Source organism: Pongo pygmaeus, chromosome 12 (genome assembly GCF_028885625.2).
Source record: "Pongo pygmaeus isolate AG05252 chromosome 12, NHGRI_mPonPyg2-v2.0_pri, whole genome shotgun sequence".
Taxonomy (NCBI): Eukaryota; Metazoa; Chordata; class Mammalia; order Primates; family Hominidae; genus Pongo; species Pongo pygmaeus.
In genome coordinates, this window is record NC_072385.2 from 29,369,959 (window position 1) to 29,384,760 (window position 14,802).

The window sequence follows — 14,802 nt, forward strand, 5'->3', positions numbered from 1 at the left end:
AGGTAACCAGGAGTAAGCTTTTACCTCTTCAGGCACAGTTAGAAGGCGTGAAGAGCAGACGCTGACAGTCTTCCATAGCTGAACGTTTAAATGCATCTTTTCATCTCAGTGAAATAGGTGTTATCATCAACCCTATTTTACAGCTGGCATAACTGAGGATCTTGAAGGGGTTGGGTAATTTTCCCAAGGTCACCTCACTAATTAGTGGAAGAACAGGAATTTACACCTCCACAGATCCTTCCAAGACTGTCCTTCTCAGCATTCTCTCTCTCCCCCAAAGTGTTTTCTGCCATCTGCTTTAATTCCATAATTGGTCACTTGGGACTAATTACTAAAAATACCTTCAAGTCTGATAAGGGCAATCCTGGCACGTACATTTCTGGGTTCAAATTCTACTTCTTCCCCTTGTTAGTTAGAACGTTGGACAAATTGCTTAACTTATGGGGATACTCATGTCTAATTCTATAGGGCCATTATGAGGTTTAAATGAGTTAATTGTTGTAAAATGCTTAGGCTATTTCCTAGAATATAGTAAGTACCCAGTAACCACTGGTCATCATTATTATTGCTCCACCACTGCCTCCTAAGCTGAGCACTTTCTCTTAACACTCTTGGCCCAATCCCTTAGCTCCTCTGAAGGTCCTTGCAATGAGGTTTGACCTACATTTAATGGGTGGAAACAATAGAGAAGATATTAAACACTTAATTGAACTACATAATAAAGCAACAGAAGCAGACAAATGTCAGGTAATCCAAGGTAATACACATTAGAGATTAATTAAACCTGCTTCTGTTCATTCCTGCCTGCTGAATTAGCTATAATGACTTAAACAATCACACCAAAAGTTACACTCATCTGATTTTCATTGCATCCATTATTCAGCACTTGCACTCATCATCAACAGAAAAGCACACCCTGCGTGTCCCATCTGCATTCATCTGCCACCATTTAACACCTCGTTCAGCTGCACAGCTGTGGCAGCCTCATTCCCTGAACAATTTAGTGCTGGCCTGCACCTCCGGTAACAACTGAAGTCAGCATTCCGGATTGCCATACCCATCTGTCCCTCTTCTACATTCTAGCGGCGTTCAAAATAGTCAGATGCCAAGGCATGTTTAAGAATAAAGTGAAAAACTATACTGATATCAAATAACGAATTTAGGTCATGTACTCCAGGATTACAGCAGAGCAAAACAACATTTTTTAAGTGTCTCTTCGCCTCTAAGATAAAGGTGAAAACAATTTTTTGAAAAAGAAGAAAAACGCCTTTTCATTGGTGGTGATGGTTTTTGTTGAATTTAGAGGAGGAGTGAGACATACTTTCATGAACCTTGCATTTGAAGTTAATGGTGCACACATCTCTGTCAAAGTATACTAGCTTATAGGAGGTTTATTCATGAAATCAGACCAAGTGAATACATTTCTATTGGTTTTAAAGTAGTCATGGCCAAGTTTCCTGGAGCTAAGGGAGGGATGGTACATTCACCATTCTCAGATAGGAAGACTTACTTGCTCGTCAGGTGAAGTGTCTGAGGAGAGCTTCAGGTAACTTAGAACCTCCCCATCTCTCGAATCTGATACTTCCCAATTGAGTCACCAATACCAGATTGCTGATGGATGGGGGAAGGAGAGCCTGTGTGGGAATTTGAACCGACTATGTCAGCTCCAGAGACTTGTTGAGAATGCGGGGATTAGTACACGTCTTGAGACCCCCAAATTGATGGGGGTTCTGCAGCCACATGGAGACCGTGGGTGCCTTTCATAGGCTCCCTCCCAACTTTCACAACTCATCTGCTTTCTCCAGTGTCTGTTAAGGAAGAATGTTGGTTTGCTCTCACGAGGACATTTCTCACAAACTGCAAAGCCCTCTTCCTTTCCCTAAAGAGAGCCCATCAGCTCCCTGCCCCTGCACCATCCCTGCCTTGCAAAGCCTCCCACTGAGTCCTCACTGGACCCTGAGTGTTTTCCTGAGAAATCAGGAGTTCTCTTAGTAAGAATAAATGCATGAGCTGGGCGCGGTGGCTCATGCCTCTAATCCCAGCACTTTGGGAGGCTGACGCAGGTGGATCACCTGAGGTCAGGAGTTCGAAACCAGCCTGGCCAACATAGTGAAACCCTGTCTCTACTAAAAATACAAAATTAGCTGGGCATGGTGGTACATGCCTGTAATCTCAGCTACTTGGGAGGCTGAGGCAGGAGAATCATTTGAACCTGGGAGGCGGAGGTTGCAGTGAGCTGAGATGGTGCCATTGCACTCCAGCTTGGGCAACAAGAGTGAAACTCCATCTCAAAAAAAAAAAAAAGAATAAATGCATGAACTTCTCCTTTACATCCCAGGGTGGGACCTTGGGCTTGGTAGAAGAACTCAAATGGTAGTTCCTGCAACAAGGAATAGTATAACTGTCTCTTTTTATCTTTTCCCTTTAAACATTTCCCTCTCACAGCTCATCCACGTGCTGTTGGAAGATGAAACCACCGAAAGCGCAGTTAAACTCAGCCTTCCTATGGGACAAGAAGCCCTCATAACCCTAAAAGACGGACAACAATTTGTGATTCAGATATCAGATGTACCCCAAAGCTCTGAAGATATTTATTTCAGAGAAAGCAATGCTAAAGTGTGAGATTATTTATTTGAATAGAGAATAAGAAAACTGATAGACTTGCATTCTTAAAAATATTAAATCCTAAAGTTTTTCTATTGATAAAAGACGATGTTATGTATATAATAGATGTAGCATTGTCTATTTTATGTTTATATGTATTTCAAGGAGGTGGTTTTGATAAAATATATAAACTGATTTGGAGAATAATTTTTGCCTCTGTTGCTTTTCTTTTGGGGCTGTCCGAGTATTTCTATTTTGAGACATGGCAGAAAGGAAATTTGAGAATGCTTTTCGGGAGTAAAGAAATAGTTAAGGCTCCAGAGAAAGAAAAAGTTCAAAGAATACCAACTGGTACAAGCAGTAAAATGCCAGTGGTGATATTTTTCCTCCCCTTGGTGGTGCCTCAATCAAAATAGAATTTGTAGATAGATCCCCTCAGGCAGTGATGAACAGAAAAAAAATCAATATGATATCACTGTTAAACTCATTCACTGGTCCATTAAACACCTTTGGTTCACTATCCCAATTTTCATAAAGTGAGAGAATTTTGAATGCAACAATGTCTGCAGCAGAGGCCAATGTCCTGCTTTGAATCACTGTTTAGTTCTCTTTTTGTAGCAAAATCCTAAAAACTGCTGAAACTAGGAATAGATCATTGTTACAGAAAATCCACTTTTATGTAACTGATTATAATATTTAAAAGGAATTTTAAAATTCGTGCTTCACATGATTTCCGGTATACATGGAAAAAATAGAGAATATTTTATTGATCTCATATTACATATGAAATGAACTAAATTTCATGTATCTTTACATATGGAATGAATTAAATTTACTTATGAAATGAATTACATTTCCCCAAATGCTTGGAAATTTTTTTAAAAACCACAGGAGCTGTACGTCTGTAGATTCATTAAGAATTACTCATCTTTATGGATAAAAAAGTAATCATATTTAAGAGCCCTTTTCAACTACATTTAATATATTATCTCAGGCTATCTGGGAGGAGTTGTTCTTTGTCAAAGAATGAGTCAGAGAGATATTTATTCTTTTGCTCACTGCTCGGTGACTTTGCATGTCATGTGTTTGCTCATAAGTAAGTAGACAGTTGGTGGACTGAGTCACAGAACACAGGAGACAACAGGATCTGTAAGTGTGGGAATGGTGAATTTTGTTTGCATGTTTTGGGGTAAACTGATTAGCTAAGAGCTAGCAGAAGTCATTCTGGGCATTCTGTCCTTGAATGCTCAAGTTTACCAAAGAAAACAATTTTCATTGTTTCTCTGTAGCGTTAGACGTTAGGATAGGGGATGTGGATGGGTAATAGCAGAGAGGAGGAGGGACTTCTGGGACTGTTGCGATTTGTATTATTATGGTTTCTTTCTTATTTGATCTTGGGGCCTGTCTAGGAGAGCCCTGATGGGGTGGGAGGGGGAGAGAATAAGGTTTGGGTGTGTTGGTTAAACGAAAATGCAAGAAGCAGAAGTTTATTGCTCACAGACCCAGAGAGGTTAGGGGCACCGAATCACTAGGAGGGCCAGGAGGAGACTGGAGGCAGCAGGGAGCTCAGCCAGCCTGTGGTTGAGCCTGTGGGACCTGCCTTTATTAAGGCCCAGGGTGCTAGTCCTTAGGCTTTCCCTTGGGACTTGTGGATCTGAGTCATTTAAAGAAAACATGAAAAAAATCCAGCAACTGTGGCATGAGCTGGATTTGGCATCAGTGAGATGAGGAACAAGCAGGCTCTATTGCAAACACCACACAGAGAGGAGAAGTCTCACTGAAGACAAGGATGACAGGATTGAACTGGATTTCAAACAGCTTATGTCAGGTCTAAAAATGGCTGTCAAGGCTGCCACTCCATGAAGTCTATGCCAGGAACCCTCACGGTGCTCCCATTCTTGGGCTGGGGGCTGGCCATACAGTGTCGTGTGTTCACCTTGCGAAAATGTGTCACGAAGTTTGTGATTTGACTTGATTACATTTCTGCATATGTTATATATGAAAGTGTATCTTAAAAAATACAAGGTGACCAGGCACGGTGGCTCATGCCTATAATCCCAACACTTTGGGAGCTGAAGGTGAGAGGATTGCTTGAGCATAGGAGTTCAAGACCAGCCTGGGCAACATAATGAGAACCCTATCTCTACAAAAGAAAAAAATCAGCTGGATGTGGTGGCATGTAGCTGTAGTCTCAGCTACTCAGGAGGCAGGAGGATTGCTTGAGCCCAGTTCAAGACTGCAGTGAACTATGATCATGCCACTGCACTTCAGCCTGGATGACAGAGCAAGACCCTGTCTTAAAAATAAATAAATAAATGGCATTGCCCACTTTATGGGGAGTGGATTGGAGCTTCCTGATGGAAGAAAGGTTAAAAAGCACACAAGAGGATTTCAAGAGGAAGCGAGCTGGGCTTGAAAAGTCACCAGGTGCAGTGGCTCACACCTGTAATCCCAGCACCTGGGAGGCCAAGGTGGCTGGATTGCTTGAGCTCAGGAGTTTGTCACCAGCCTGGGCAACATGGTGAAACTCTCATCTTGACAAAAAATATAAAAAATTGCCAGGCATAGTGATTAGTGCCTGTAGTCCCAGCTACTTGGGAGGCTGAGGTGGGAGGATAGCTTAAGTCCAGGAGGTTGAGGCTGCAGTGAGCTATGATTGTACCACTGCACTACAGCCTGGGCCACAAAGCAAGGCCCTGTCTGGAAAAAAAAAGTAGAAAAAGAAAGAGAGAAGAGAGAGAGAGAGAAAGAAAGAGATAAGAAAGAAAGAAAACCACCAGGACCAACAAGCTCTGGTGTGAGAACAGAGCTGCACCTGCCTCATAGGCAAGTCTTTATTTTTAACTCCCAATCCCCTTCCTTGATGAGCTGAGACATGAGGCCCAGCAAAGAGAAAAATGAAAAAGAATGCAAACACATCTGTCTCACCCACCTCAGCCCTCAAATCCTAAAGCAGCTAGCAGGAGAGAGGAGAAGATGTCAACCTTCATGAAGTTTGACATTTTGATTATTACGCTGAGATTTTAATTACTGAACAGAGATGGTTCCTATGATTGAAAGTAACTGGTGGTCTACTACTTGAAAGCGAACATGAATGTGAACAGGAAATCCCCCTATTCCCTACCCCAAACTTAGATTTTTCTTCAAGAGCCATAAAGAATCCACACAGCAGGTTGCAAAGATTGTTTTCTGCTTGTACCATGGATCAGTTCACTATTACAGCATAACAAACTAATCCTTCATGGCTTAAAACAACCACCGTCTATGTATTATTCCTCACCAGTCCGCAGTTTGCTTGCGTAGCTGGTTCTGCTGTTCTAGGCTGGACTCGACAAATCTCAGCTGGGCTCACTCAGCCCTCCAAGGTTCCTGACAGGTATGTAGGGGGCTGGCTAGTCTAGGATGGCCTCAGCTGTCCTCCATGTGGTTCCCACATTCCTTCAACAGGCCAGTTCATGCATGTTCTCATGACAGGAGGGAGTCCAAGAGAGCAGACGTGGAAACACACAAGCATGTTTTCACACCTCCTTTTGCATCAAGTGTGGTCTTGAACCATTGACCAAAGCAAGTCATGTTGCCAAACTCAGAGTTAGCAAGATAAGGTACTCCTAATGGGTATGGATGCAGGGAGGTGTCAAACAATTGGAGTTGTCAACCACATCACTCTACCACCTACCTTATCCAGTTCAACTCACTCAAAACAACATCTAAATCATTATCCCAGTTGCTCTCTTCCCAGGTGGAAATGCCCTGCTCAGGATCCTCAAGCAGCAGTGAGATCCTGGCCACCTGCAGATTCCACAATCAATCACCCCCATCAATTGTGACATTATTACGGCACTGCCCTCCATGCAACTTAACTTGATAGGAAACAAACATTTGATCCATTAGTATGCATAGAAGCAATAGGATTTTCTGAAACAGTAATTTGAAATAGGAAAAATAATGAGAACCTGTACAGACAGATATCCCTCTTGGGCACATTACTGATTGTCAATATGGTGAGTACAGAAAGAGAGGCACATCACATTTCTCTTCACAGTAATAATAGCTGCACCCACATGTATCTTGGAACATAAATGTTCACTCATGATGATAAGTTGGAAGCCCACTAACATGCTGGCAGCAGACAGATTTTTCAGAAACACATATCTGATCAAAAATTTACAGTGACGTTTTCCAAAATTAAGTATTTGTCATGTATTTTTTCTTTTACCGGGTACTGTATAAACACTTGGGATTGTATGGGTGGAAAGCCGTGATACCTTTCCTCACCCACCATAACCGTCATGGCCAACACTCCTGTAACAAAAGGAAATAGAGAAAAGCATAACAAATGTATTTAAAATTTAATCCCATGTATGAGGCCATTCTCACACTGCTACAGAGAAATACCCGTGACTGGGTAATTTATAAAGAAAAGAGGTTTAATTGGCTCGTGGTTCCACAGGCTGTACAGGAAGCATGGTGGCATCTGCTTGGCTTCTGGGGAGGCCACAGGAAACTTACAATCATGGCAGAAGGTGAAGGGGAAGCAGACACATCTTACATGGCTGAAGCAGGAGGCAGTGGGCAGGATAGGTGCTATACACTTTTAAACAATGAGATCTCACGAGAACTCACTCACTATTAGTGAGTAGTACCAAAGGGGATATTCACCCCCATGATCCAATCACCTCCCAGCAGGCCCCACCTCCAACGTTGGGGATTACAGTTAGACATGAGATATGGGCGGGGGACACAGATCCAAACTGTACCATCAAAGTTTTATGTGACATGAAAGCCTAAATAAAGACTCGCCGAGCGCGGTGGCCCACGCCTGTAATCCCAGCACTTTGGGAGGCCGAGATAGGTGGATCTCGAGGTCAGGAGATCAAGACCATCCTGGCTAACATGGGGAAACCCCGCCTCTACTAAAAATACAAAAAAAATTTGCCGGACATGGTGGCGGGCGCCTGTAGTCCCAGCTACTCCGGAGGCTAAGGCAGGAGAATGGCGTGAACCCGGGAGGCAGAGGTTGCAGTGAGCCGAGATCGCACCACTGCACTCCAGCCTGGGCGACAGAGCGAGACTCCGTCTCAAAAAAATAAATAAATAAATAAATAAATAAATAAATAAATAAATAAAGACTCAAAGACTCAGGGAAATCTGTCCATTTCCATGCTTATGCTCGGTGAAGAACGGACAACCATGAAGAATTGTGATTGGAGAAAAAGTGAATGATCTAATGGTAATAGACGAGTGGGAAACCCAGCAAGGCCTGTCTGTCCAGGGTCTTCTTCCTCCTTCTGTGTGTCATTCCCTTCCCCCAGGTGTGGGGCAGGACCCCTTCTGGAATGAGGTCTCATGACCTACTCTCGGACAAGGTGGATCCGAGGACCTCTTTACGGCCAGCTCCTATACAGGAAGGCAGAGGGAGTTACAGTCATATTTCTAGGCTTTATGGCTGGCTTTGAAGGAGAGGGGTTCTAATTTCTGTGATCCATCTTGGGGAAGAGAAATTCTAGTTCCTATGGCCTGCCTTGTGGGAGAGGGGGAGCAGGAGAAAGAAGGGTAGGAAAAGGCCAGAAAGAGATTTTGCTTCTGAGGCTCTTCCACTGTCCTTTACTTCAAAGTACTCAGCATGTCAAAGCGTTACACTCTGGGCATGACTTTCTCAACCATGAATAAAATAGACAAATCTGTGCTCTTTATTGAACTTATGTTCCTGGTACAGGAAGACTGACACTGAGCTAATCAGCAAATAAAAGCAAAATATCTTAAGTAGATATAAGTATTATCGTGAAAATTCACTATGGAGATGGAGATTCTCTTTTTTTTTTTTTTTTTTTGACAGTCTCTCTCCATTGCCCAGGCTGGAGTGCAATGGCGTGATCTCGGCTCACTGCAATCTCTGCCTCCCGGATTCAAGCAATTCTCCTGCCTCAGCTTCCCGAGTAGCTGGGATTACAGGTGTGTGCCAATGTGCTCAACTAATTTTTGTATTATTTGATAGAGTCGGGGTTTTGCCATGTTGGCCAGGCTGGTCTTGAACTCCTGACCTCAGGTGATCTGCTCACCTCTGTCTCCCAAAGTATTGGGATTACAGGCGTGAGCCACCGCACCCAGCCTGATGCTGCTTCTTATAGGGCATTCAAGCAAGACCTCTCTCACAAGGGGTAATCTGAAAAGAGACCTGAAGAAAGTAGGAGAAAGGAAAGGTGTGAGAGTCTCCTAAAAAGGGGAGGAAAATGAATCAGAGAAGTAGGAGAGTACTACCAGGCAGGGCTAATGCCCCCTTGAAGTTAATGACCATAAATCTGAAGTGATTAAGGAACTTAAAATCATATATATTCTCTATATATACACTGTATATATATTTAAAATCATGTATACACTATATAAATCATATATACGATATATATAAATTATATATACTATACATATATATGATTTATATATATATAGACACTTCAAATTTATGGCCATTAACTAAATTATATATATATATATATGATTTTAAGTCCCTTAATCTCTTCAATATATATATAGAATATATAATATATTGATAAAAGAAATTATAGGCAACACAAATAAGTGCAAAGACATCCCATATTCATGAATCAGAAGACATAATTTTGTTAAACTGTTCATACTACCCAAAGGAATCTACAAATTCAATTCAATTCCTATCAAAATCCACTTAGTGGCTGGGTGCAGAGGCTCACACCACAGAAGGCCAAGGTGGGAGGACCATTTGAGTCCAGGAGTTCAAGGCCAGCCTGGACAACATAGCAAGACCCCATTTCTACAAAAAAAATAAAAAATAAAAATTAGCCAGGCATGATGGCATGTTCCTGTCTATAGTCCTAGCTACTCCAGAAGCCAAGGAGAGAGGATCTCTTGAGCACAGGAGTTTGAGGTTACAGTGAGCTATGATCATTACCACTTCACTCCAGCTTGGGCAAAAGAGTAAGACTCTGTCTCTAAAATGAACAAACAAGAAATAATAATAATAATTAAAAAAAAAACCCTGCAATGATATCACCTTACACCCATTAGAATGGCCATTATAAAAAATAACAACAGGTGTTGGTGAGAAGGTGGATACATTAGAACTCTTGTGCATCATTGGTGGGAATATAAAATAGTGCAGCTGTTTTGGGAAACAATATGGAGGTTCATTAAAAGCAAACTACCATAGGATTCAGCAATCACACTTATCGGTATTTACCCAAAAGAATTCAAGACAGGATCTCTAAGAGGTATTTACACTCAAATGTTTATTGCAGTAGTATTCACAATAACTGTAAGGCAGAAACAACCTAAATGTCCATCAATGATGAATGGAGAAAGAAAATATGGGCTCGATGCAGTGGCTCACATCTGTAATTCCAGCACTTTGGGAGGCTGAAGTCAGAGAATTGCTTGAGCTCAGGAGTTCGAGATCAGCCTGGGCAACATAGTAAGACCTCATCTCTACAAAAAATAAAAAATAAAAGTGAGCCAGGCATGGTGGTGTGCCTGTAGTACCAACTTCTCAGGAGGCTGAGGATGGGGGACCACTTGAATCCAGGCAATCCAGGCTGCAGTGAGCCATGACCGTGCCACTGCACCCCAGCCTTGGCAACAGAGTGAGACCCTGACTCAAAAAAAAAGAAAAAATGGAAATGTGATATATACATATGTGAACCCAGAAGGCTAATCAGAAACTCAAATGAATGCAACCGTTTTTGTTTCACCTATCTGTGACCTGGAAACTCCCTCCCCGCTTCAAGTCTTCCTGCCTTTGCTTCAAGTTGTCCAGCCTTTCCAGACTGAACCAATGTACTTCTTACATGTATTGATTGATGTCTCATGTCTCCCTAAAATGTATAAACTCCGGCTGTGCCCCGACCACCTTGGACACATGTCGTCAGGACTTTCTGAGGCTGTGTCATGGGAGCATCTTCAACCTTGGCAAAATAAACATCCTAAATTAACTGAGATGTGTCTCAGATTTTGATTTTGGGGGCCCAAGATATTTTCCTTTCACACATGCAATGGAATATTATTCACCTTTTAAAAAGAATAACATGGATGAATTTTGAACATCATGCTAAGTAAGGTAAGCCAGTCATAGAAGGACAAATACTGTATAATTCCACTTATATAAGGTATCTAAAATAGTCAAACTCATAGAAACAGAGAATAGAATGGCTGCTGCCAGGGGCTGGGGGAAGGGAAAATGGGGAGTTGCTGTTCAGTGGATAAAGAGTTTCAGTTATGCAAGGTAAAATTCTAGAGATTTGCTATAGAACAGTGTTCTTATAGTTAACAATGCTGTACTGTACACTTGTTAGGTAGATCTCATGTTACACTTTTTACCACATTTTTTTAAATGGGCAAAAGACATTAACAGGCATTTTATAAAAGATTTCGAACTGGGCAATAAATGCATGAAAAATGATCAACCATATTAGTCATTAGGTAAATGCAAATTAAAATAACAATGAGATACCATTGCTCATCCGCCAGATTTGGTTGGCATGGGAGGGTGCGGGGAATGGGCAAAAAAAACTAACGCTAATCTGTGTTGATGAGAATGTAGAGCTGTAACAGTAACTCTCACCTTCTGACAGTAGCAGTATAAACTGGTACAATCATTTTGAAAATAAGTTTGATTTTCAAATATATATATATATTTTCAATATATATATAAAAATATTCCTACCCATATCTTTACTACCTGGGATGCCTCTGCAAAATAGATCCCTAAATCTCTCCAGAAAGACACTATCTCTAGCTTTTCAAGGTTATTCAAACAGATTTGGATTCTGCAGGAAACCAGGAAATCCATGGAGAATTATCTTCCAAAATTTGAGTTTGAGGGATCTGTTGAATATTCAGGGGTAAATGGCCAAAACGAACAACAATTGCTGTCATTAATGGAGCATTTACTATGTTCTGGCACAAGTTGTGTGATGGGGTTTGAAGACTGATTATTGATCACCCTCTTAAATCCCCTCTGAGTGTGGAACTAATTTGGGAAATAAAACTCAAGAATCAGAAAGCGTAATAGAAGTAAAGCTAATGGGAAATTTTGACCAAATAGGATTCCTATTAGGTTCTGCAACTGAACTTACTCCCTTAGTCACAGACAGGGCGGGGCGACCTCTCACCTGCTGAAGGGGCAGGACAGCTCAGGCAAGACAGAAGAGAAGGGTGAACAGATCATTCAGAAAAGAATAGCTTTGCAGGGGCTGAGAAAAGCATGTTAAGCTTGCCTCTCGAAACTCATACATCATATGGGTCACTTCTCCCATGAGGAGGCAGGAGTAAGAAAATAGCCATGGCTGGGCGCGGTGGTTCAAGCCTGTAATCCCAGCACTTTGGGAGGCCGATGCGGGTGAATCATGAGGTCAATAGATCGAGACCATCCTGGCCAACATGGTGAAACCCCATCTCCACTAAAAATACAAAAATTCGCTGGGTGTGGTGGCGGGCGCCTGCAGTGCCAGGTACTCGGGGGACTGAGGCAGAAAAATCGCTTGAACCCGGGAGGCAGAGGTTGTAGTGTGCCATTGCGCTCCAGCCTGGAGAAAGAGCGGGATTCTGTCTCAAAAAAGAAAGAAAGAGAGAAAGAGAGAAAGAAAGAAAGAGAAAGAAAGAAAGAGAGAAAGAACGAAAGAAAGAAAGAAAGAAAGAAAGAAAGAAAGAAAGAAAGAAAGAAAGAAAGAAAGAAAGAAGGAAAGAAAGAAAGAAAGGAAGGAAGGAAGGAAGGAAGGAAGGAAGGAAGGAAGGAAGGAAGGAAGGAAGGAGAGGGAGGCGGGGAGGGAGGGAGGGAAAAGAAAAGAAAACAGCCAAAAGCCTGCCATATTCCTCCGCATTTTTCCTTTCCAGGGCTTGGACCGGAGTTCTGATGACCTGGAATGAGGGGCTTGGCCAAGGCGGTATTTGTCCATGTGGCCTCGGTCAGTTTGTTTCAGCTTAAATGCAAATAATTTGATTCTGCTATTAGATGAACTGGCTGCGATGCCCTCCTGACACAGCAAAGTGTAAGGGTTATCGTCCTTGCAGAGAAAGAGAATGGGCATCAGATGGAATTGGTGCTAATCTTACCTCCACCATTTATTCAGTTTTCTCCTCTAATAAGATGATGATAACAATCCCTAGCTTGTGTCTAGCTAACTAAATACAGTCAGCCCTTCGTATCTGTGGGTTCCCAGCCAACCACAGGCTGAAAATATTTGAAGAACAAAAAAGCTGGACGCAGTGGTTCACACCTGTAATCCCAGCACTTTTGGAGGCTGAGGCAGGAGGATCACCTGAGCCTGGGAAGTTGAGGCTGCAGTGAGCTGTGATTGTGCCACTGCACTCCAGCCTGGGAGGACAGAGCAAGACCCTTCATCAGAAAAATAAAAAATAAAAAAGGGTGATTGCATCTGTGCTGAACATATATTGGCTTTCTTTCTTGTTCTATTCCCTAAACAATACAGTAAACAACAATTTACATAGTATTTACATTGTATTAGGCATTTTATAAGCAATTTAGATATTAAAGGAAGATGTGTATGGGTTATATGCAAATGCTGCACTATTTTTTTATAAGGGACTTCAGCATCCCTGGATTTTGGTATCCACGGGGGTCCTGGAACCAATACCCCTCGGATACCAAGGGACTACTGTAGAGCGTTTGCTCCATGCCACACACTGTTCCAAGCCTCTTCAAATATTAATCGTTCAACCGTCCCATCCATCATCCTTAAGAGGTAGACATTATCTTTGTCACCTAATGAAGGAAATGGGCACAGAGAGGTTAAGTAGCTTGGCAGGTCTCACAGCTGTTGAGCAGAGGCGTGTATTAAGCCGGGATTTGAACGCCCTCCCTCTGGCTGCGGAACCTGTGCCATCCTGCAGGAAACGAACCCATCCCGGGACCTGGCGCGCCAGGAGGACTCCGCAGGATGCGCGGCGTGTGCGTGGAACCTGGTATTCTGTAAGCCTGGGCTTCTGAGCTTGGCGCGCGGCTGCAGGGATTCGCCGGGACTCGCGCCAGGGACCGCGCCCGGGGATCCTGCAGGGGTGGGAATGAGTCGCGGGCTCCTTGCTTCCGCCGCAGGGGGGCGCTGCCGGGCTCCCCGGCACTAGCGCTACTGGCGGCCCCGGCGGCCGGGCGTGCCGCCTGCAAGATGTCCGTGCGCCGCGGCCGGCGGCCGGCGCGGCCGGGGACCCGCCTCTCCTGGCTGCTGTGCCGCAGCGCCCTGCTGTCCCCGGCCGCGGGCTACGTGATCGTGAGCTCCGTGTCCTGGGTCGTCACCAACGAGATGGACGAGGAGCTGGACAGCGCCTCCAGTGAGGAGGCTATGCCCGCGCTGCTGGAGGATTCGGGCAGCATCTGGCAGCAAAGCTTCCCCGCCTCGGCTCATAAGGAGGACGCGCACCTGCGGCCCCGGGCGGGCGCCGCCCGCGCCAGGCCGCCGCCCGCGCCAGGCCGCCCCCCGCGCCGCCCGGGATGTTCTCCTACCGGCGCGAGGGCGGCCAGGCGGCCGGTGCCCCCCGGGCTCTAGACTGCGCGCCGCCACCGCCCGCTCCCTGGCCCACGCCAGCGTCTGGGGCTGCCTGGCCACCGTGTCCGCCCACGAGAAGGTAAGCGCCCGGCGGGGAGCGCGAGGGTGCCTGGCATTCAGGCGGCGGCGGGGCGACGAGGACTGGGACGTGCTCGCGACCGCTCGGGACTGGGATCCGGGTCCACCAGACGTGCCCGGTGCGCTGGATGGGACCCTGGGCACTGTACATAATGGAAGGCGATGGTGCCTCCGTGAGCCTGGCGAAGTCGGGGCAGGGTCGGAGAGGGACATGAATAACCAGGCTTCCTGCCAGGTAGGGTTGAGTACCGAATCCCCACCTTGAGGTGGCCAGGCAGAGAGACGGACACCTAACCAGCGTCTGACCGAGACCTGGACCAAAGCAGCCACAGAGCCTTTGGAATCGCAGAGTAGGCGAGGACAGCCCTTCCCAGCGCAGGGCACAAACCCATAGACCTGAACTCCCCATCACCTTCTGACCTGGAGCTGAAGCGGGGATGGGGAGAGAGACAGCACCAGGGCTTCGATGGAAATCTGCATTTAAGAAAATGGAGTTCAAGATTTTTTCTGGAAAGGAGGCTCATTATGCAAAGTGTGTAAATGCTGGAATGAGCTATTCGCTGCACTTTTAATTGTTCAGTTCGCAAATGCT

The 14,802-nt window shown here is 44.5% G+C and overlaps 2 protein-coding genes and 1 pseudogene across 27 annotated transcripts in view; 2 read left to right on the forward strand and 1 right to left on the reverse strand.

The window, feature by feature from the left end:
* Window positions 1-2,811, forward strand: part of LOC129030870 (DNA-binding protein RFX8-like) — a 103,065-nt gene extending 100,254 nt beyond the window's left edge. For 24 of the 25 annotated variants that reach the window (XM_063649174.1, XM_063649163.1, XM_054476679.2 and 21 more), the window contains one exon: window positions 2,446-2,811. In XM_063649174.1, the coding sequence (XP_063505244.1) occupies window positions 2,446-2,622 (177 nt within the window). In that variant the 3' untranslated portion in view covers window positions 2,623-2,811. The remainder of the gene's footprint in view (window positions 1-2,445) is intronic. The other variant, XM_063649173.1, reaches the window with a different exon arrangement.
* Window positions 2,812-13,669: 10,858 nt separating this feature from the next.
* Window positions 13,670-14,475, forward strand: LOC129030881 (protein CREG2-like; annotated as a pseudogene).
* LOC129030882 (protein CREG2-like) overlaps window positions 14,163-14,802 on the reverse strand; it is a 76,769-nt gene continuing 76,129 nt past the window's right edge. The window contains exon 5 of one of the 2 annotated variants that reach the window (XR_010123223.1): window positions 14,163-14,684. The gene's annotated coding sequence lies outside the window, so the exon portion shown is untranslated. The remainder of the gene's footprint in view (window positions 14,685-14,802) is intronic. The other variant, XR_010123224.1, reaches the window with a different exon arrangement.